The sequence below is a fragment of the Rhinolophus ferrumequinum genome, chromosome 10 (genome assembly GCF_004115265.2).
Source record: "Rhinolophus ferrumequinum isolate MPI-CBG mRhiFer1 chromosome 10, mRhiFer1_v1.p, whole genome shotgun sequence".
Classification (NCBI taxonomy): domain Eukaryota; kingdom Metazoa; phylum Chordata; class Mammalia; order Chiroptera; family Rhinolophidae; genus Rhinolophus; species Rhinolophus ferrumequinum.
In genome coordinates this window covers 10754940-10776798 of record NC_046293.1, presented here as the reverse complement: position 1 = coordinate 10776798, position 21859 = coordinate 10754940, and the positions used below count along the sequence as shown (strand labels likewise).

Genomic DNA, 21859 nt, shown 5'->3' with positions numbered 1-21859 from the left:
TTATGTTTTCACCTTTCAGATAAGAGTTATTAGAGCTTTAATGTTGTCCACCTCAGAGGGTAGGACAGTGATGTTACAACAGTCATTGCACACGCCATGATGTGTTTGTGGGTGCTCTGCCACACTGGGCATTGCGTGGCTTGCTCATGGCTCCTCACAAGGGCTCTGTGCCACAGGAGCTATTCTAATACCCATTTCACAGATGGGGAGTCGAGGCCAAGGCAGTTGGGGAACTGGGTCATGGTGACACAGCTCCAACTGGTTGGCTTGACTTCAGAGTCCTTGTATCACCACTCACCTGTTTTCACAGGTAGGAAGTGGAGAGGTGAAACAGCCTCTGGCTTTAATTTGTCCGGTTCACTGCACTGTGTATTTATTAGCAAACGAAAGTAAAACGGCAAGGCCTTTCTCAGCAAGCCCCAGGCTTCCCAGAAGAGTTGCTGTGAGCGTTGGCATTTTTGTAATCGCAACAGTTAACCTAACCTAGTTTTACAATCCTTCCTCAGAATAAGCCACCCCCACCCCAGCCCTGAACAAAACCAGCCGGAGACTGTACTTTCGCCTTTTTCCTCCTGCAGCCGAGTCGCTCACAGTCCCCTGTCAAACTGGAGACTCCCAGAGAGGTGAGTCCTATTTTCCCTCAGGACCTGAGTCTTCAGAGCTTCGTGGAGAACAGGTGGGACAACAGGCAGAGGTTGGAGGGGAGGGGGTGCTTCAGGGCCCCAGAAAGGACGTTGTGCCCAAGGGGTTGGATACAGAAAAAGAGGTCTTGTCAGGGCCACCAAGATTCAAATCCCTGTTCTGCTAGTTACTAACTTTGAAAGCTTGAGAAGGTCTGAAGTTTAAATACTCTACTGATAAATCAGGACAGGAATCTCTCCCTCACTGTCCCATTTGAAGTTCAAATGAAAACGTGATTAAGAACGAGATATGACCCACCAGTTGCATCTTCACCTCCTTTGCTTGGGGACCCCAGAGCCCTACATAGAGAAGGCCTGGCCCCCAGAATGTAGGAGGCCTTCTTCTACCACAGGTATTTCCCTAGAAGTTCTCTGCAGCAGCGCTTTAGGGGATGTCGTCTTTGTAGAAAAAAGATGCTGAATGAGTTGTCTCGAAACAGCAAAGCCAACCCCCAGTGTTTCCTGGATTGTAGGTTTATCGGGGGTCGTTGGGGGCAAGAAGGGGGGAGATGGTGATAAAGACTAAGGGGAACATCTTCAGTCTGTGTTTTCAGAATAAGTCACCTTTTCTTACTTAGGTCGGAGGTTTGAGGGAGCTGGTCTGCAGGGGGAGGAAATGTTGGAGAATATGGTGGAGCTGAAGGGTCCCCAAGCAGGCAAACAAAGGCTGTCAGAAATAGGAGCTCTCAAATGAAACCATGTCGCTAATCCTCTCCCATCATTCCATCACTCTCCCAATATCACCTTCCTCTCACATCCACCCAGGTCAGGAGGGAGGGGATAGGACCTGATGGGACCAGAGAGCTCCCTGACGTTACTGGGAACGACATTTTTTCCTTGGTACTTGTCCTCTTGAAAGAAACGATGCAGTCAAGAGACAGGCTTAAGCAAGATGCAGAAAGCAAAGATTATTAACAAGCAAATACACTCTGAAATGTAGAGCAGGCTGACCCGAGGGTGGGGAGCAGCCTCTCCTTACATTGTGTGAGCGTTTTTATCCCTATGGTAGAATTGTCTTCCCGGCCCCTTTCTAGTATCTACCTCTTTTTCTGCTGATGTGTCCTGTCCTCCCTTCTTGTTTCCCAGGGCTTAAGTGTGAGCCCATTGATTTCCCATAACTTATTTGAAAGCCCACGAAAGGGGGCAAAACCACAGTGCGCAGCCGTGGGCATCCAGGTAAGCAGATATAAATCCTGAGAAGCAGGATGTTTGTGATGCAGATTGGCCAAAGGCAGGGGCCTCGGGTGGCCCCTAATGGTGGTTTGAGCCGGGGGAGTCCCTCCTCCTCCTGTTCATTTCTACCTTTCTACCTACCCTATCATCGTCACCTCTGCCCTGCATCTGATAGGACTGAGGACTAATATGAAAAATGGGGAGTTATCACAGGGTGATGGTAAAGAGTGGGGCTCTAGACCAGGGTTTCTTAGCCCCAGACCACTGATGTGTTGGACGGGATCCTTTTTGGTTGTGGGGGCTGTGCTGTGCAGTGTGGGGGTTTAGCAGCGTCACTGGCCTCTACCCACTAAATGCCAATAACAGCTCTCTCTCTCTCTCTGTCTCTCTCTCTCTCTGTCTCTCTCTCTCTTCCTCCCTCCCCCAATATCTACAGACATTACCAATACCCCCTGGGGAGAAAACTCAACTCTGATTGAGATCTACTGTTCTATACTCGTATTGTTTCCCAGCTGGAATCACACTGGCTCTCCCACTTACCAATTGCATGATATTAGCCTCCCTGTGCCTCAGTTTTCTCATCTGTAAAGTGGGGATAATATTAGCATCTGTTTCAGGAGTTCATTGAGAAGATTAAAGGTGTATAAAAACGGTAGATGTATGTCAGGCACAAGTAAACACAAAAACGTGACTCATTTTATAGTCTATGGTCACCTTGGAGCCAAACTCCCCCAAACAGCCTTATAACCAGAGAGAAGACACTGTTTTCTATCTTGAAAACTATCCCAAAGAAATAACCAAACATGTGGACCAACAGTTACATAAAGATCAAAGATTATTTATGAAACAAAAAGTATTTATAAGAACAAAACAAAACAAAAACTGAAACTGAAAACAACCCAAAGTTTCAACAGCAGGGGAGTTATTAAATACATAATAATACATCCATACAATGAAATGTTACACGGCCTTTAAATATCCTTCTGGCAACTGTTTAATAATATAATGTTAAGTGACAAAAATTCACACAAAACTGTAGGAGCAGCATGAGGCTACTTTTTTTTTTTTTTTTTTTGCCTATAAAATAAAACATTGACATTGTTTCTTTCTGTGAAGTGGGAGTACAGACAAATTTCATTCTTTATTTCTAAATTTTCTGTAGTAAATCTGTATATATTGAAGTAATTAGCAAAAGGGGGTTTTAAGGATTTCTGCGCCTTCAAAATATGTATGGAAGGGTTTTTTTTTCCCCCTAAGTTTTTTAGAAGTAGAACGGGGAGAGGAGAGGGAAAAGGAAGATGACCATCAGAAAGAAGGCGTATTTAGGAAATACCATTTCTGCCCTAAGCTCTGGGACTAAGTGCCAAATATAGAGGAAGGGAGGAAAGAAGGCTGCCATAACCGAAGTACCATGTTTCCCCGAAAATAAGATCGGGTCTTATATTAATTTTTGCTCCAAAAGACGCATTAGGGCTTATGTACAGGGGATGTCTTCCTGAAAAATCATGCTAGGGCTTCTTTTCCAGTTAGGTCTTATTTTCAGGGAAACACAGTACCACAAACCGGGTGGACTAAAATCACAGAAATTTATTCTCTTAGTTCTGGAGGCCCAAAGTCCCAGGTCAAGGTGTCAGCAGCGCCCTACTTCCCCTGAAGTGTCTGCAGAAGAAGCTCCCCTTCCTTGCCTCTGGCATCTTCTGGTGGCCCAGGGCAATCCTTGGCTCGTGACAGTCTGGCTTCGATCTCTGCTTCTCTGCCGTCACATCATCTTCTCCTGTGTCTCTCTGTGTCTTCTGCTCTTTTTATAAGGACACCAGTCATTGGATTTGGGGCCCAGCCTAAGCCAAGGATGATCTCATTTCAAGATCCTTATTTCCAAATACGGTCACATTCTGAGGTCCCAGGTGGAGATGAATTTGGGGGGCACATCATTCGACCCACTACCGGAGCTAAACAGTCTTTAAAAAATTTTGGTATCACAGGCAGGCACGTGGCAAAAATCACGGATACAAGACATATAAAAGGGTATTCAGTGAAAAGCAAGCTTTCCTCTCATCTCTGACCCTTAACAATCAGTGTTAACTACTTTCTTGTCCATACAAACATGTGTATCTGTTTTTCTATACAAATAAAAGCATCTATACAGTGTTTGTACCCTGACTTTTTATTTACCAAGGTATAGTGGAGATCCTTCCACATCTGTTCATATAAATTTGCCTCCGTTAGTTTAATGGCTGCATACTTTCATTGCTAGATAAACCATAGTTTATTTAATCAGTCCACCTTAAATGAAATCTGGGTGGCTTTTAGATTTTTTTCCCCTAAAACAATGCATAATGGTGCAATGTTTCTCTTTTGTATCCACATGCAATGGCTTTTTGTGTTTTTTGTTTTAAATAAACTTTATTTTTTTAGAGCAGTTTTAGGTTCACAGCAAAATTGAGGGGAAGGTACAGAGATTCCCCATATGCCTCCGGCCCCCACACATGCAGTTTCCCCCATCACCAACATCCCCTACTGAACCTACAAAGACACATCATTGTCACCAAAAGTCCATAGTTCGTATTTGGGTTCACTCCTAGTGTTGTACGTTTCATGGGTTTGGACAAGTATATAATGACATGTATCCACCATTAGAGTATCATACAGACTAGTCTCACTGCCCTTAAAATCCTCTGAGCTCTGCCTATTCATCCCTTCCTCCCCCCAACTCCTGGCAGCCACTGATCTTTTTACTGTCTCCAAAGTTTTGCCTTTTCCATAATGTCAGTGTTGGAACCATGCAGTGTGTAGCCTTTTCAGACTGGCTTCTTTCACTTAGTCACATGCACTTACGTGTCCTCCATGTCTTTTCACGCCTTGATAGCTCATTTCCTTTCAGCAATGAATAACATTCCATTGTCTGGATGCCCCATAGTTTATGTATCCATTCACCCACTGAAGGACACCTTGGTGGCTTCTAAGAATTGGCACTTATGACTAATGCTGCTGTAAACATCCCTGTGCAGGATTTGTGTGCACATAAGTTTTCAACTCCTTTGGGGAAATATCAAGGAGCAAGATTGCTGGATCGTATGGTCAAAGCATGTTTAGTTTTGTAAGACATGGATAAACTGCCTTCCCAAGTGTCTGCACCATGTTTCAGTCCCACCAGCAATGAATGAGAGTTCCTGCTGCTCCACCTCCTCACCAGCATTTGGTGGTGTCAGTGTTCTGGATTTGGGCCATTCTAATAGGTGTGTGCCATTTTTTTTTTTTTTAAGTTTTAGTTTTGAGATAATTGTAGATTCACAGGCCGTGGTAAGAAATATACAGAGAGATCCCATGTACCCCCTTTACCCTGTTTCCCCACCAGTAACATTTTACAAAATTATAGTATAAATTATAACCAGGAAATTGAGTTAGATACAAACCACCGACCTTATTCAGATTTCACCGGCTTTACTCGCACTTATTTGTGAGTGAGTGTGTGTGTGTGTGTGTGTGTGTGTAAATAATTCTAAGTAATTTTTCACACGGTGTCGATCTGTGTGATCACTTCCACACCCTATGAAGACACAGGGGACCCCTTGGCCACATTTTAGAAACACAGCCACCTCCCTGGCCTGTTGTAACTTTGCTCATCCTTTTATTTTTAACTTTTCTGAGACTATGTTTCAGACGTAGCTCTTGTAAGAAATGTGTATAGCTAAGTTGTACTTTCTGACCCAATCTAAGAGTCTTTTCCTTTTAAAAGAGGATTTTTATCCTGTTTATAATTATGAAAAATGCAGAAACTACTGTTCTCTAACATAAATTGAGATAGGCACTTCACTCGCTATTCACAAGGAAGGAAAGAGAAACAGCTGTGAGTGAATTTTCTTGAAATCACAGTACTGGTTAAGTGTCAGAGAGGGCTTTGGGTCCACTTTCCCACACTGCCTCTATACTAATTCTAAGGTATAGAGAATTAGTATAGAGGCAGGTGAAACAATCTTCTTAGTCAGACTCCCTGTCATTCTGAACATAGAAATGAGCAGAGACACCCCTTTGAACGTTGCAACAACAGATATGATTTTTCAGGACACTCGTAATATAAAATAAGCCCTGATTCGTCTTTTGGAGCAAAAATTAATATAAGACCTGGTCTTATTTCCGGGGAAATATGGTAGGGCTTATTTTATATTACGAGCATCCTGAAAAATCAGGCTACAGCTATTTTCCGGTCAGGTCTTATTTTTGGGGAAACACAGTATTACTGTTTCCCTAGGGTTCACATGCAATTTCGTGGCTTTAACTACTTTCTACACTGACGGCTTCCAAATTGAATCTTCCACCCAGAACAAGACTCATCTATCCACTGCCTATTCAACATCACTTGGATATCTCAAACTTAACCTGCCCAAATGGAACCCTATGACCCACCCAGAAAACCTTCCACCCTTCCATCTCTTCACTGTAACAGTAGATGGACTCTTCACTGTAACAGTCCTTCAGACCCCAAACCTGACTCAGCCTGGAGTCAGCCTCAACTCTGCTGTCTCCCATCTCACATCCACGGGAAAATCCTGTGGATTCCTTCAAATGCAATCATTCTTCGAATTTCTACCCACCTGGTTCAAGCAGCTGTCTGTCACCTGTTGCTTCGACCACTGCAGTAGCTTCCTAATTGGTCTCCCTGTCCTCTCTTGCAAACCTAGCGTCTGTTTTCCAGCTTGAGTGTTCATTGTAACACATAAGTTAGGTCAGGGCCACTGCTAGCCCATATGGTGCTTTAGGGCTTATTGGATAAAGCCCACCCACAGGTGGATAGAGCTCTGTGGACACAGAGCTCTACAAACGGATGGCAACTCTGAGCAATCAATCAATCAATCAATCAATCAATCAATCAATCAATCAAGCCCCTTCCTCCAGATAGACACAGCACCTCCTTCCATCCCTGGCCCCCAGGTCTCACCACTTGGCAAGTTGATTCTGGGATGGATTTCAGAACCCACCTGCCTGCTCAGACAGGGCCTTTTGAAGTTCTTATAATAGTGTTATTACGTCCTTGGGAATATTATTTGTATAAAGGGGCCTTATACATTGTTGTCTTGTCCTGTAAAGATGAGATTTTAATCATTATAATCAATTTGTTCATCATAGCCAATGGCTGGAAACAGCTCAAACATATCCACTGATAGAAGAATAGATAAACAAATGGTAGTGTATTTATACAATGAAATACTGCATAGCAATCACTTTTAAAAACCGTTGGTGCCCACAACAAAATGACTGTCATGCAGGGAGTCACGCAGGGTCTCCTGTCCCGCTCCCCACATAAGAACGCAGGACATGGTGAGGCCAAAAAGGAACACCCACGGAGCCATAAGTAGGGGAGTCATACCACTATATTCTCGCTGGCGTCTGGGTTGGAGACACAGGAAGCAGGAGCCACACTATCCACAACCTGCTGTCCACTCTCTCTCCGCCAACCAACCTCACTTGCTAGCTGCAATATGCCCTGCTAACTGCAATGCATTCTTGCTAGCTCAGCCACCATCTTCTTGCTAGCCCCCATTTTTCTGCTAATGTAGCCACGGCAGTTATATTAGTGGCCAATGGCTCACTGGTTACAGCTGACGGCCAACTAGCCACAGCTGATGGCCATTCAATCACAGTTGATGGCCATTTACTACCTGAGCCAGCACCTTTCCATGTGAGGCCGAGAGCCTGGAAACTGCACTCCTGGCTCTGTCCCCACAATGAGTGAATTTCACAGACATTATATTGTGTGAAAGAAGGCAAAACAAATGACTATCTGTACAAAGTTCCAGAATAGGCAAGCTAATCAGAACAGTGGTTACCTTTGGGGTGGGGTGAGTATTGGCTGGGAGTGGTTACAGGAAACCTTCTGTTCTATATAGTGATCTGGGTGGTGCTTACTCAGATATATGTGTAATACCAACATTTATTGAGCTGAGGACTTCAATGTGTGTACTTATCATATATAAGCTATATCTCAATATAAAATGCAAATATTTAGCCCATTAGAAGTGTTTCATTCTTAATTTTATTCCACATAATCTAAAATCCCTCCACACTTGAATTTCATAAGGTTTTGTGGCACTTGCAGTGATTTTGTTATCTGTGTTTCCAACCAGAAAATCATTTGACTCCTGGGGACACCTGTAATTCTCCCATGGACAAAATGAGCACAGCTGTGGCCCTACTGAGGCGAATGGACGACAAGGCAGGGTAAGAATGCAAGGCTGGGCGTGGTCTGCCACGGGAACCCAGAGGGATTTGTCCCTGGGAAAAGACTTTTTCCGCTGAAATGTCCAGATGTCCTCATGACAATAGTATTATTCATAACTCGGGCCCTGCCTTCCCACTGGTCTCCACTACACGTAGGAAGACATAGCCTCCCAGGTGAAAAAAAAGTAGTCCACAGGGTAAACTAAATACTTTGCAGAGCAAGTCAATATCTAGTCACACACATGCCACAGGGCTATGGGACGCTCAGGGCATCAATTTTCCCACTTGGGGGCCTCACCACTGTGAGACCCGGGAGGCAGGAACTCAGTGTGTTGGGCTCCCATGTCACCAAGAAGGCCCTTAGTGTTGCTGCATTGATGAATTTAAGCCCTGTCATCTGCTCGCCAGCCAACAGAGTGTCACCAGACTCCAGCACGATGTGGACCATCAGCAAATGTTCACCGAGTGAATTAGGTGACCTGTGTGTGTCGTGCTTCATAGAACCAGATTGCAATTTGACACTGGGTCAGTCAGTATCATTGCCTAATACAGGCTGATGTACTGCAGCTGAAGTGTCATTTGGTTTCAGGCATTTGGTTCAATTCAAAAACACAAGGCGACAAGCGTCCACTAGTTAACCACCATGTGAAAGACACAACTTTCGACAACACGCAAAGTGGTGTTGTCAATGTGTGCAGCTACATAGCTATTTCTTGTTTCTCTTTATCCATGCCAACCTGACGACACACAGGGGTCGGGGGGGCTGGAGGGTGGCATCTGTAAAGCTTGGGGTTCCTCTGTAGGGTGATCCTCTTCCCCTTCATCCTGCAAGCCCGTGGCCGCCTTCTGTGCTGGAAACTCATTTACAACTGCTGATTAACTGGTACCTGGGCTTAAATTCATTAATTCATTAACACTCAAGGGTTTCCTTGGTAGTATATTTGATTTTTAACTTTTTCCAGGAGGTAGGTGTGTGTGTGTGTGTGTGTGTGTGTGTGTGTGTGTGAGAGAGAGAGAGAGAGAGAGAGAGAGAGAGAAAGACATATTCAAGGGTACGTACACCTCAGTGGGGAATTCCTGACTGAGAGAGGAGCAGCTGAAAATATGGACGCTCTTGGAACTCTGCACCCCATTCAAAGCTCCATCTCTACCTCATGTGTCCCTTTGGGCGAGTCCCCTTTCCTCTCTGAGCTTCCGCTCCCTCCACTGAGAAGTAAAAGAGGCAGCTCAAGTCCTCTCCAGGTCCCTTCCAACTCTGATCCTCTTCTCTGAGCCGGGGGATCTGTGTTATCACCAGGCCCACAGATCTGGCTCTGAAGGGAATGTGCCAATGGCACTTGGGATGAGGAAAGTACCCGAGGGAGTAGGCTTTGCTTCCCCTGACACTGCTCTCCCACAAAGGATACATTCAGTTGGGCTGGGCAAGGTCCCTTAACACTTCATACTATGAGAAATAGGGGGAGGAGAGGCCTGGGTCCCTCTAGCCCTGACTTCTTTCATGAAGGACCAATTCCATCTGCTTGAGGGGTCAAGTAAAGCTGGCCAAGTGCCAAGGAGAACGTTCAGAACATTACTGATCATTTATCTTCTCAGTGTGCGACTCCTGACAGAAGCAAAGACACACCACAGGAGCCAAACTCAAGGTCATCGAGTGCAGGCTGCGTTACACAGTTTGGAGCTTCCTCCCTCTGACTCACCCCTACATGTATAGAGCTCCCAACCTCCCACCCAACACCTGGTTTCCTCTTTCTCTTACTTTTCCTGAACCTCTCCCACCATTAGTCCCACTAGGATATTAGCATTTCTTCACTGCGTCTCTCTGAACAAGGCTGACCATGTCCCTCAGGACTAACCACCTTTTCCACCTCTGTGGCCAAGGCTGCATTTCTCCCATTTGTCCCTCCTGACGCCCCTTTTATGTGTTTCTTCTCTTCATGGAAACAGCAGCTCCCAACAACACTCCAGGACTTTTCACGGTCAGGTCAGAGGTGACGGAGGTGTTAGGGAGATGCAGGCAGGATTCAAAACTGGGAGGAGCAAAAACAGCTGGAAACCAGATGGGCCCAAGAATTTGGCTTTCCCTTCAGGGAGCATGAAGCAAAAATCTTCATTTCACTCATCCACAGGGAGGAGGATGCCATTTTTCTGTGTGAAGATGAGGAGCAACAAGATAGAGATCTGTCAGCTGAAGATAGAATATTTTTGCAAGAGTTTCCCACCATTAAAAGGAAACTGGAAGTGGCCATCCAAAAGAACCTCTCCCTTGCAGACGACATCGACAGAGCCCACAAAACATTCGCCACGACCCAAGTGGTGACCAGCTCCATTGCTGTCGTCTCAAGTGTGATGAGCTTCCTGGGTTTAGCCCTGGCTCCAGTGACAGTGGGAGGAAGCCTGGTGCTTTCTGCTGCTGCCACAGGGGTGGGGACAGTAGCCGGGGCCACCAGCATATTGACCAAAGTTTTGGAACATCGTCACAATGAAAGAGTCCAAGCTCAGGTCAGCAGCCAAGTGTCCACCTGTGACCAAGAGGTAGGGAAGCCTGTAGACAAGCTAGCCTCCTATTTTCTGACTCTCTGTAACCAAGGAAAAAACATGAAGAGCATCAAGAAGAACATGGATGCATTGCAGGTAGCCAGAGCCCACCCACGCCTGGCCACTGCTGCCAAGCGTCTCCTAACCACTGGCCAAGTCTCAGCCCGCCATACCAGACAGGTGCAAAAGGCCTTTGCGGGTACAACGCTGGTGCTGAAGAGAAGTACTTACTTGCTGGGTGGTGCGACGGCTCTCTTAGGCCTCGGCACAGAGCTGCACTCTCTCCTGAATGAGTGGAAGGACCTGAAAGAGGGAGCAAAGGCAAAGTATGCGGAAGTGCTGAGGGCCCATGCCTCGGAGCAGGAAAGAAAGCTGGCACAACTCACCCAGCATTATGAGAGGCTGAGGAAGAAGGTAAGGCTGTGATTTCCCTCTTGGGTGGGGCTGGAAGGAGGACGGAGATTTAACAGGGGCCGATGGGCCCCGAGGTTTACGGGACGGTGTTAAGGAAGCCAGTGCATGTGTGAAGTTTGCATGCATATTCTTGAGGACATGGGGCGAACGGTGGCCCTGGATGTCCAAACGGTATCCGTACTCTTGGACATAATGGGGGCTGTCCTGCACAGACCTGGTCATGCCTTCTGTTTCTCCCTTGATGTTCCTAGAGGTTCCTGTGCTGGGAATACGGTCTTTCAAGTTGTACAGAAGAGGACACTGAGCTGCAGGGAGTGTTAGGGATTGAAATGTGTCCCCCTAACATTCCTATGTTGAAGCTCTAAGCCCCAGTGTGACTATTTGGAGATGGGGCTTTTGGGAGGTAATTGGGGTTCAATGAGGTCACAACATAATCCTTCTAAGAAGAGGAGGAAACACGAGAGTGATCTCTCTCTGCTTGCACCAGCACAGAGGAAAAGCCATGTGACAATACAGTGAGACATCTGCAGGAGAGAGGCCTGACCAGGAACTGAATTGGCTGCTGCCTTGATCTTGGATGTGTAGCCTCCAGAACTATGAGAAAATAACGTTCCTACTGTTTAAGTCACCCCGCCTTTGGTATTCTGTTATGGTAGCCCGATACCAAGTTTTCCCAGCTAGGTGGAGCTGCCAAGTTTTCCCAGCTAGGTGGAGGCAGTCAGGATGACAAAGCCAGGAGCCTGATTCAGAGCCTAGGTTTGGGTCTGAGCAACACGGTGCATGGGAACCCTCTGTAGCTTTCCTGTGATTGATGTTTTTGTTTCTTTATGAAAACTCTTGCAGGAGGAAAGGCTCTTGCAGGAAGAAAGGCTCTTGCAGGAAAAAGGAAGGTTATTGCAGGAAGAAAGGTTATTGCAGGAAGAAGAAAGGCTCTTGCAGGAAGAAAGGCTCTTACAGGAAGAAGAAAGGTTATTGCAGGAAGAAGAAAGGTTATTGCAGGAGGAAGAAAGGCTCTTACAGGCAGAAAGGCTCTTGCAGGAAGAAAAGCTCTTGCAGGAGGAAAGGCTCTTGCAGGAAGAAAGGCTCTTGCAGGAAAAAGAAAGGTTATTGTAGGAAGAAGAAAGGCTCTTGCAGGAGGAAAGGCACTTACAGGAAGAAAGTCTCTTACAGGAAGAAAGGCTCAGGAGCTCTGCCTTAGCCCTAAGCCAGGCATGGGGGAAGCAGGATCCCAGGTGTCAGGTAAGGATGAAGAAGGCAAGATGAGCCCTGAGGCCTCTGAATAGAATAAAAGGGACAGGGTGGAGTGGGCAGGGTTGGCAGAGGAAACGCCTGGAGTCTAATTGGGAGGACCAGCTGAGTCCTGAGTGCACTGTCAGCTAGTGAGTATTGGGAAGGTCAGTCTGTCCCCTCTCCTGCATTCTACTCTGTTTCTTCATTCATTCCTTCACTTTGGTGCTAACTCAGTCACTTTATTCTTTAGTCCCCAATCACTCTCCTGCATAGTCCATATTAAATATGTATTGTTTCATATGGAACAATGAAACATACAGAGCTGGGCTCTGTATCCATATTGAGTACTGATGATTACACAGTAGGGTGTCTGATGTGAAGGGTGTTAATCTGAAAATAAAAACGCCCCCTTCCCTTTTTTTTAAGGCCTTTCAAAGTGAGAGGCAAACAAGCATTTATTTGAGTTCAATAAGAATACCTATTCTAGAATCATTAATTCAGGCAGAAGCCAAATAATGTTCCAATTAGGATTCAAAGGCAAGGGGTATTTATGAGAAAGGGAAGGGGACCAATTACTGGTACATCAATAGAAGGAAGGCATTTCTATTTGTGCAGATAACATAACATAGAGGTGTTAATTCTAAACAATGTTTTTAATGTTGTCATCAGTCCAGTAGCCATAATAACTGTCTTGTTATCTTTGTAAACAGTTTTTCAGGGGTGCAAGTTTGCTTAGGTCCAGTTCAAAGGTTATTTTGCCCTGTTTTAACATTGCAAAAGTTTGAGGCATAAGACGTTCCAGGCAGTTCCTCTGGGATGGCAGCTCCGGGTCCGTTTTAAAGTGGCTCCATTTATCTTATTGTTTATGAGGGTATGTTGTATGTTCTATATCAACTCCCCTTCCGTTACTTCTCTGCTCTCTTCCTCTCCCACCTGGGCAGCAATGGCTGGATAAGATCCTTCTTATCCAGTCATTTGCTGGATAAAGTTTGCATACAAAAGGCTGTCACCGGAACCTGCTCAACCAGATTCCATTATGGAGGACAGAGGCCATGTTGTCCCCACAACCCAAGTTCTTGGAACTCCCTCTTCAGGATATTGAAACCTGTAGGAACATTCCAGGCTTCCCAGTTCACCAATCTTTTTTTCTTTTTTAATTAATTAATTAATTTATTTATTTATTTATTTTAATTTTTTTATTAGTTTTAGGTGCACAAAACAACATAATAGTTAGACATTTATCATTTATATCCCTCACACTGTACTCTGCTTCTTGTATATATATAAAATTGTAGTTGACATTCATTATTGTTCAGCTTCAGCTTCAGGTGTACAGTGCAGTGATCAGGCATCTACATCTTCCCTGAGGTAGTCTCCCTAACGAGACAAGTGTCCGTTGGACACCCTACAAAATCTTTACAACATTACTGATTAGATTCCCCAAATTGATTTTTGTAACCCTGTAGCAATCTTGTGGTTCTGACTGTGCTGTCTAATCCCTTCACCTATCCCTTTATCCCCACCCCCCCTCCCATCTAGCAATCCTCAGTTTTTCCTCTATGTCTCTGAGACTGTTTCTGATTAGTTCATTCATTTTGCTTTAGATTCCACATATAAGTGAGATCATATGGTATTTGTCTTTCTCTGTCTGACTTATTTCACTTAACATAATGTTCTCTAGGTCCATTCATGTTGTTGCAAATGGTAAGATTTCTTTCTTTTTTATGGCTGCTTAATACTCCCTTGTATAAATGTACCACAGTTTCCTAATCCAGTCGTCTACCGATGGGCATTTCGGTTGTTTTCATGTCTTGGCTATTGTGTATAGTGCTGCAATAAACATAGGGGTGCATAAATCTTTTTCAAGGAGAGTTTTGGATTTCTCCGGATAGATACCTAGGAGTGGAATTGCTGGATCATAAGGTAGTTCCATTTTCAGATTTTTGAGATACCTCCATACTGTTTTCCATAGTGGCTGCACCAATATGCAATCCCACCAACAGTGCAAAGAGTTCCCTTTTCTCCACATCCTCGCCAGCACTTGTTTGTTGATTTATTGATGATAGCCATTTTGACCGGGGTGAGGTGGTATCTCATTGTGGTTTTTATTTGCATTTCTCTAATGGTTAGTGAGGTTGAGCATTTTTTCATATGTCTGTTTGCTATCTGTATGTCCTTTTTAGAAAAATGTCTTTTCATGTCCTCTGCCCATTTTTTAATTGGGTTGTTTTTTGGAGTTGAGGTGAGTGAGTTTTTTTATAAATTTGGGATATTAACCCCTTATCGGATATATCATTGGCAAATATCTTTTCCCATTCAGTAGGATCCCTTTTTGTCTTATTGATGGTTTCCTTTGTTGTGAAAAAACTTTTTAGTTTGATGTAATGCCACATGTTTATTTTTTCTCTTACTTCCCTTGCCCGAGGGGATATATCAGTAAAAATCTTACTCCGGGTAACGTCTGTAAAGTTTCTTCCTATATTTTCTTGTAGGAATTTTATGGTTTCAGATCTTACATTTAAGTCTTTAAGCCATTTGAATTTATTCTTGTATATGGTGTAAAGAGGTGGTCCCGCTTCATTTTTTTGCATGTGTCTGTCCAGGTTTCCCAGCACCATTTATTGAATAGACTGTCTTTATCCCACCGTAAATTCTTGCTTCCATTGTCATAGATTAAATGACCATATAGGCATGGATTTATTTCTGGGCTCTCTATTCTGTTCCATTGATCTATGTGTCTGTTTTTATGCAAGAACCATGCTGTTTTAATTACTGTAGACTTGTAGTATAATTTGATGTCAGGTATCGTTATACCTGCTACTTTGTTCTTATTTCCAAAGCTATCCGGGGTCTTTTATGGTTCCATATAAATTTTAGGATTATATGTTCTATTTCTGTGGAAAACGTCCTTGGTCATTTGATAGGAATTGCGTTGAATATATATATATATATATATATATATATATATATATATATATATATATATATATATTGCCTTAGGCAGTATGGACATTTTAACTATATTAATTCTTCCTATCCATGAACATGGTATGTGTTTCCATCTATTTGTATCTTCTTTAATTTCTCTCTTCAGTATCTTATACTTTTCTGAGTACAGATCTTTTACTTCTTTGGTTAAATTTATTCCCAGGTATTTTATAGTCTTTGAAGCAATTGTAAATGGGATTGTTGTCTTAATTTCTCCTTCTGATATTTTATTATTGGTATATACAAATGCAACTGATTTCTGAATATTAATTTTGTATCCTGCTACTTTATTAAATTCATTTATCAGCTCTAATAGTTTCTTGGTGGAGTCTTTAGGGTTCTCTATACATAGTATCATGTCATCTGCATATAATAACAATTTTACTTCCTCTTTACCAATTTGGATGCCTTTTATTTCTTTTTCTTGTCTGATTACTGTGGCTAGAACTTCCAGCACTATGTTGAATAGACGTGGAGAAAGTGGGCAAACTTGCCTTGTTCCTGATCTTAAGGGGAATGGTTTTAGCTTTTCCTCATTGACTATGATGCTAGCTGTGGGTTTATCATATACTGCCTTTATTATGTTGAGATATGATCCCTCTGTTCCCACTTTCTTAAGGGTTTTTATCATAAATGGCTGCTGGATTTTGCCAAATGCTTTTTCTGCATCTATTGATATAATCATATGATTTTTATTTTTTAATTTGTTAATGTGTTGTATCACATTAATTGATTTGCAGATGTTGAACCACCCTTGCATACCAGGAATGAATCCCACTTGATCATGGTGTATGATCTTTTTAATGTATTGCTGAATTCTGTTTGCTAATATTTTGTTGAGGATTTTTGCATCTCTGTTCATTAGAGATATTGGCCTGTAGTTTTATTTTTTTTGTAGTGTCTTTGTCTGATTTGGGGATCAGGGTGATAGTGGCCTCGTAAAAAGTGTTTGGGAGCCTTCCCTCCTTCTGGATTTTTTTTAGAAGAGCTTGAGGAGAATAGGTGATAATTCTTTTTTGAATGTTTTGTAAAATTCACCTGTAAAGCCATCTGGTCCAGGGCTTTTGTTTGTTGGAAGATTGTTGATTACTGATTCAATTTCCTTGGTGGTAATCAGTCTATTCAGGTTTTCCGTTTCTTCTTGAGTTAGCCTTGGAAGGTTGTATACTTCTAGAAAATTGTCCATTTCTTCCAGATTGACTAATTTGTTGGCATATAGTTGCTCATAGTAATTTCTTAAAATTTTTTGTATTTCTGTGGTGGCTGTTGTCACTTCTCCTCTTTCATTTCTGATTTTATTAATTTGGGTCCTCTCTCTCTTTTTTTGATGAGTCTGGCTAAAGGTTTGTTGATTTTGTTTATCTTTTCCAAAAACCAACTCTTGGATTCATTGATCTTTTGTATTGTTTTTCTGGTTTCTATTTCATTTATTTCCGCTCTGATCTTTATTATCTCCTTTGGGGCTTATTTTGCTTTTCTTTTTCCAGATCCCTTAAGTGTGAAGATAAACTGTTGATTAGTGATTTTTCTTGTTTCTTTAGGTAGGCCTGCAATGCTATGAATTTCCCTCTTAGGACTGCTTTCACTGCATCCCATAGATTTTGGGTCGTTGTGTTTTCATTTTCGTTTGTCTTGAGATATCTTTTGATTTCTTCCTTGATCTCATGGTTGACCCATTCATTATTTAGTAACATGATATTCAGCCTCCGTGAATTGGTGTGTCTTCCAGGTTTTTCCTGTAGTTGATTTCTAATTTCATAGCACTGTGGTCAGAGAAGACAATTGGTATGATTTCAATTTTCTTAAATTTATCAAGACTTATTTTGTGCCCTAACATGTGGTCTATCTTGGAAAATGTTCCACGTGCACTTAAGAAGAACGTGTATCCTGCAGCTTTGGGGTGAAATGCTCTGAAAATATCGATTAAATCCAAGTGGTCCAATGTGTCATTTAAGGCCATTGTTTCCATATTGATTTTCTGTCTGGAAGACCTGTACCTTGTTTTCAGAAGTGTGTCGAAGTCCCCTAATATGATAGTGTTACTGTTGATCTCTGTCTATATGTCAGTCAATATCTGTTTTATATATTTAGGTGCTCCTATGTTGGGTGCATAGATGTTTACTAGGATTATGTCCTCCTGTCGGATAGATCCCTTTATTATTAAATAGTGCCCATCTTTGTCTTTTAATATATTCTTCATTTTAAAGTCTATTTTGTCAGATACAAGTATTGCAACTCCATATTTTTTCTCATTTCCATTTGCATGAAATATCTTACTTCAACCCTTCACTTTCAGTCTGTGTGTCTTTTGATCTGAGGTGAGTCTCTTATATACAGCATATGCAAGGGTCTTCCTTTCTTATCCACTCAGGTATCCTATGTCTTTTGATTGGAGCATTTAATCCGTTTACATTTAAAGTGATTATTGATAGGTACATAGTTATTGCCATTTTAAAATTTGTAGTTAGATTGTTTTCATCTTTCTTCTATTTACAGAAGTTCTTTTAGTATTTCCTGCAATGTTGGCTTGGTGGTAATAAATTCCTTTAGCTTATTCTTTTCTGGGAAGCTCTTTATCTCTCCTTCAATTTTAAATGATAGTCTTGCTGGATAAAGCAATCTAGGTTGTAGGCCTTTGTTTTCCATCACTTTGAGTATCTCCTGTCACTCCCTCCTGGCCTGCAATGTTTCTGTAGAAAAATCATTTGATAGTCTTATAGGAGTTCCCTGGTATGTAACCCGCTGTCTTTCTCTTGCTGCTTTTAGGATTCTCTCTTTGTCTTTAACCTTTGCCATTTTAACTATAATGTGTCTTGGTGTGGACCTGTTTGGGTTAATCCTGGGTGGAACTCTCTGCACTTCCTGGGCTTGTATGTTGGTTTCCTTCACCAGGTTAGGGAAGTTTTCGGTCATTATTACTTCAAATATGTTCTGGATCCCTTGCTCCCTCTCTTCACCTTCTGGTATTCCTATGATGCGCATGTTGTTGCGCTTGATGTTATCCCAGAGGTCTCTTAAACCATCCTCATTGTTTTTTATTCTTTTTTCTTTCTGTTGTTCCGTTTGGGTGATCTCTGCTACCTTGTCTTCTAAGTCGCTGATTCGATCGTCTGCTTCATCTAGCCTGCTGGTATTCCTTAAAGTGTGTTCTTTATTTCAGTTATTGTATTCTTTAGTTCTAACTGGTTGTTCATTATGATTTCTCTATCCTTCTTTATGTCATCACTAAGCTCCTTAAACATTCTTATCATCAGTGTTCTGAACTCTGACTCTGATAGGTTGGTTACCTCTGTGTCATTTGGTTCCAATTCTGAAGGTTTCTTCTGTTCTTTTATTTGGGACATGTTTCTTTGTTTCCCCATTCTGACTGACTCTCTGTGTTTGATTCGATGTATTAGGTAAATGCCCTAGGGTTCTTAGTTTTTGCTGGGTTATCTTATGTAGTATGTGTCCTTTATATTTGACTTGCACCACTTCCTTCTTCTCCTCTGCGTGTGCTCCAAAGATGACTCTTGTGTTGTGTATATTGTCCTGTTAAAGTTGATCTTTAATTGCTTTTAGCTTGTGAGTAGGAGGGATTGAGTACTAGGCTGACTAGTTGTGAGACTTGGCTCTCCCCACCGCAGGGTGTTCTGCTGCGTGAGGGTTGACCACTTAAATGTGGTTTGGCCTCTATGAGCTCTTGTGCCTGCAGAGAATTCCCTCTGGATGTGTCACTTGTAGGTCAAACCCGGTAATACTCTGGTTTGGTCTGGAGTTGGCCTCTGGGTGTGTTGAATCTTGTGCCTCTTGAGCTGGGCCCTGGTGTAGGGCAATTTCAGAAGAAGCAAATCACCAAGCACAACAACAACAAAGAAAAAACGAAATACATTCACATGTAAATAACTGATAACCCACACTCAACACAGGCAAAAATATCAAATATACAAAAACAAAAAAAAGCAGTGCCAGTCTTGGCTTAAGCCCACCAAGTAATCTCCAGGTTGTCCTCTGCTGTACCGAAGAGTCCTCTGCGTCTTGTGCAGGCAGAGCTGGTCACCTGGTGCCCAGTGTAACCTTGGGACTGCAGTTTTAGATGACTGGGGTTATGGGGTCTGGATGGTAGTTTTTACAAAGTCAGTGCAGTTTCTGCTCTTGCCTGCACATATGCGCACGGAGAGTAGCACCACTAGCCCTGTGCCCAGGTCTCCTGAGTCTTAGGGCACTTCTTCTGTGTGTGTGTGTGTGTGTGTGTGTGTGTGTGTGTGTGTATGTGGAGGGTGGGAGATTTCTGAGCTGCTGAAAGCCCAGAGCTGCATATGCTACCTACTGCTGATCCCTGGGAGTGTCTCCGCAGTTGTAATTGCCCTGCCCTAGGCAGGCCAGAAAGGATGGGGGCTGGAGATGGAGGGGTCTTCTCTCTCCCAGCCCAGCAGTGTCACTCTCTTCTGGCAGGCCAGAAAAAGTGGGGGTTGGGAGTGGGGGAGTCTCCTCTCTCCCAGCCCAGCAGAATCACACACTTCCCAGCCTCTTCCCTGGGTCAGAGCTGCAAGCCGTGTCTTCCCAGATCCTGAGGCTACAGCTCCTCTGTAATCTGGCATTACTCCTCAGTTCAAGGGCCAGTTTGAGTCTCTGGAAGGGCTGGGGTAGGATTGGAAGAGTGGGGGGAGGGGCCCAGGTATGGCGTTTATATCATTTGTCCAACCTAAAGCCCAGCTGGAGGTCTCAGCTGAGGTTTCTGCCCCAAATGCTGGATATGCTGCCCCCTCGGCGGGAGAGATCAGCTGTGGGACGCAGGGAAAGAGCCCACCTCCTGGCTTTTGTGGTCTCTGTTCCGTCCTGGGATCCCCTGCATCTCCGCAGCCGCAGATGCTTGCTGTGTCTCCACTCCACTCCCTTCCCTCTTCCCCTGCTCACCCAATTTGCCCACCTTCAAGTAATCCTTCTACGAGTCTCTTAGCTGTTCTGTGTGATGAGCAGAGAGTCCTTTGATGGGTTACAGATGTTCCTTTTGTCGTAGGTTCTGGAGAAGTCAAGAAGTCTGCCTCGCTGCCGCCATTCCTCCCTGTTCACCAATCCTAAACGCATGTTTTTTTTGTTTGTTTTTTTAGCTGCTATTTGGAAAGTAATGACATTAAATGCATTTTTTCCTCCAAATTCAGGAACGTGAAAGATAGGGAAAGAAATAATGCACAATCAAGGGTGACAACTGTTGGTAATTTGGCATTGAATTTTCTTCCTGCACTTTTCTTGCTTTGGGTGTTAAAGTACTAACTTTAAGTAGTTGTCATTAGATTGCCTGCTGGGGACCCTGCATTATAAAATATATATTTTTTTCTGCAACCCACTGAGTTTCCTCCTCATGCTCAATGCCCTCATTTGCCTACAGATCTATAATTTTCCCTTTTGCTGTTTTCACATAGCAATATTTTCTACCATTCAATGTTTTACTTCATTTTTATAGACATTGTTTTTTTAGGTTGTAAAATATTCTTGACTGTATGTATAATCTTTTAATTAGACACATATCAGTCATCACTCTCATAGCCACCTCAAACTGGCTTATGCAGAAAAAGGAACTTACTGTCTTATGTACTTAAAAAGTGGGCTTCAGGTGTGTCTGGAGCTAGAGGCTAAAAGTGATGTCATCAGGCCTCTGTCTTTTCATTTCTCAGACAGGCTTCCGCCACCTGCAGGAAAGATGTCCCCAACAGCCCCCAGGTGTGCCCCCTCCCATCTGGAAAGGGGCGGGGCAAATCCCAGGGACCCACTCTGATTGGTCAGGACTGGATCACTTGCCTATGCCTGCCTGTTGGTTGCTAGGGAACTATATGGTCTGTGGACAGAGAGAGATGCTAGATGAAAAACAACACTGGATGTCCCTCCCCTTTCTGAAATATTTAGATCATTTCAAATTTCTTACTATACATAGTGGTAAAATAAATAACCATGTGCCAAAATCTTGCTGTGTTATTATTAAAATTCTTTTCTTAAAATAGAGTCCCTAAAGTGGGATACCTAAAATAAAGAATGACCTCATGAAGAAAAAGTAGGAGTCTATTCCCCTTACATTACAATAGTAAAACAGGAAATTTGGGAAAGAGGTAAAAAGTGGGGGGGAAAGAGTGCCACTATTAACCTTTTGAACGACAGCCTGCCAGTCTTCGTTTTATAAATCTTATGATTTAGGGGTTTTAAATAGTTGTAATCCCATGCCTGGGCCATGTGCTTCCTGCTTTTGTTGCTCTCCTTTCCTGTTTTAATTTTTTCATGAGCACAACTGTAAATAAATAGCTTTTTCCACATTTAATATTGTTCTCTTGGTATATGAGCACCCTTAAAGTTCTGAATAAACATTTTCAATAATAATGCGTGGCACAAAATAGTTATTAAGCTTGGAGTTTTGTTTGTTTTGTGGACTGTCTGGAAAAAAAAGAAGAATGAATCAGAGAATGGAGATGTGAGACTTATCTCTGATGCTTATTTGCCTGGTCCCCTTTCTGAGTTGTGGTTTCTTCAGCCATGAAATACGTGTAACCTGAGTGAAAGCCACTCCACCTGGGCGCAGAGCTGTAGTGCCCTGCTCACAGAAATGGAAGTCTGGGAGTGAAATTCAAATCCTTAATAAAGTGTTTGAGCCAATA

General features: G+C 43.0%; 1 protein-coding gene across 1 annotated transcript in view; it reads left to right on the top strand.

Annotated features, from left to right (window-relative positions):
• The first annotated feature begins 460 nt into the window (after window positions 1-460).
• The window catches only part of APOL6 (apolipoprotein L6), a 33479-nt gene continuing 12080 nt past the window's right edge, over window positions 461-21859 (top strand). The window contains exons 1-3 of the mRNA XM_033116725.1: window positions 461-623; window positions 7976-8069; window positions 10196-11018. Of these exons, the coding sequence (XP_032972616.1) occupies window positions 8014-8069; window positions 10196-11018 (879 nt within the window). The 5' untranslated portion in view covers window positions 461-623; window positions 7976-8013. The remainder of the gene's footprint in view (window positions 624-7975; window positions 8070-10195; window positions 11019-21859) is intronic.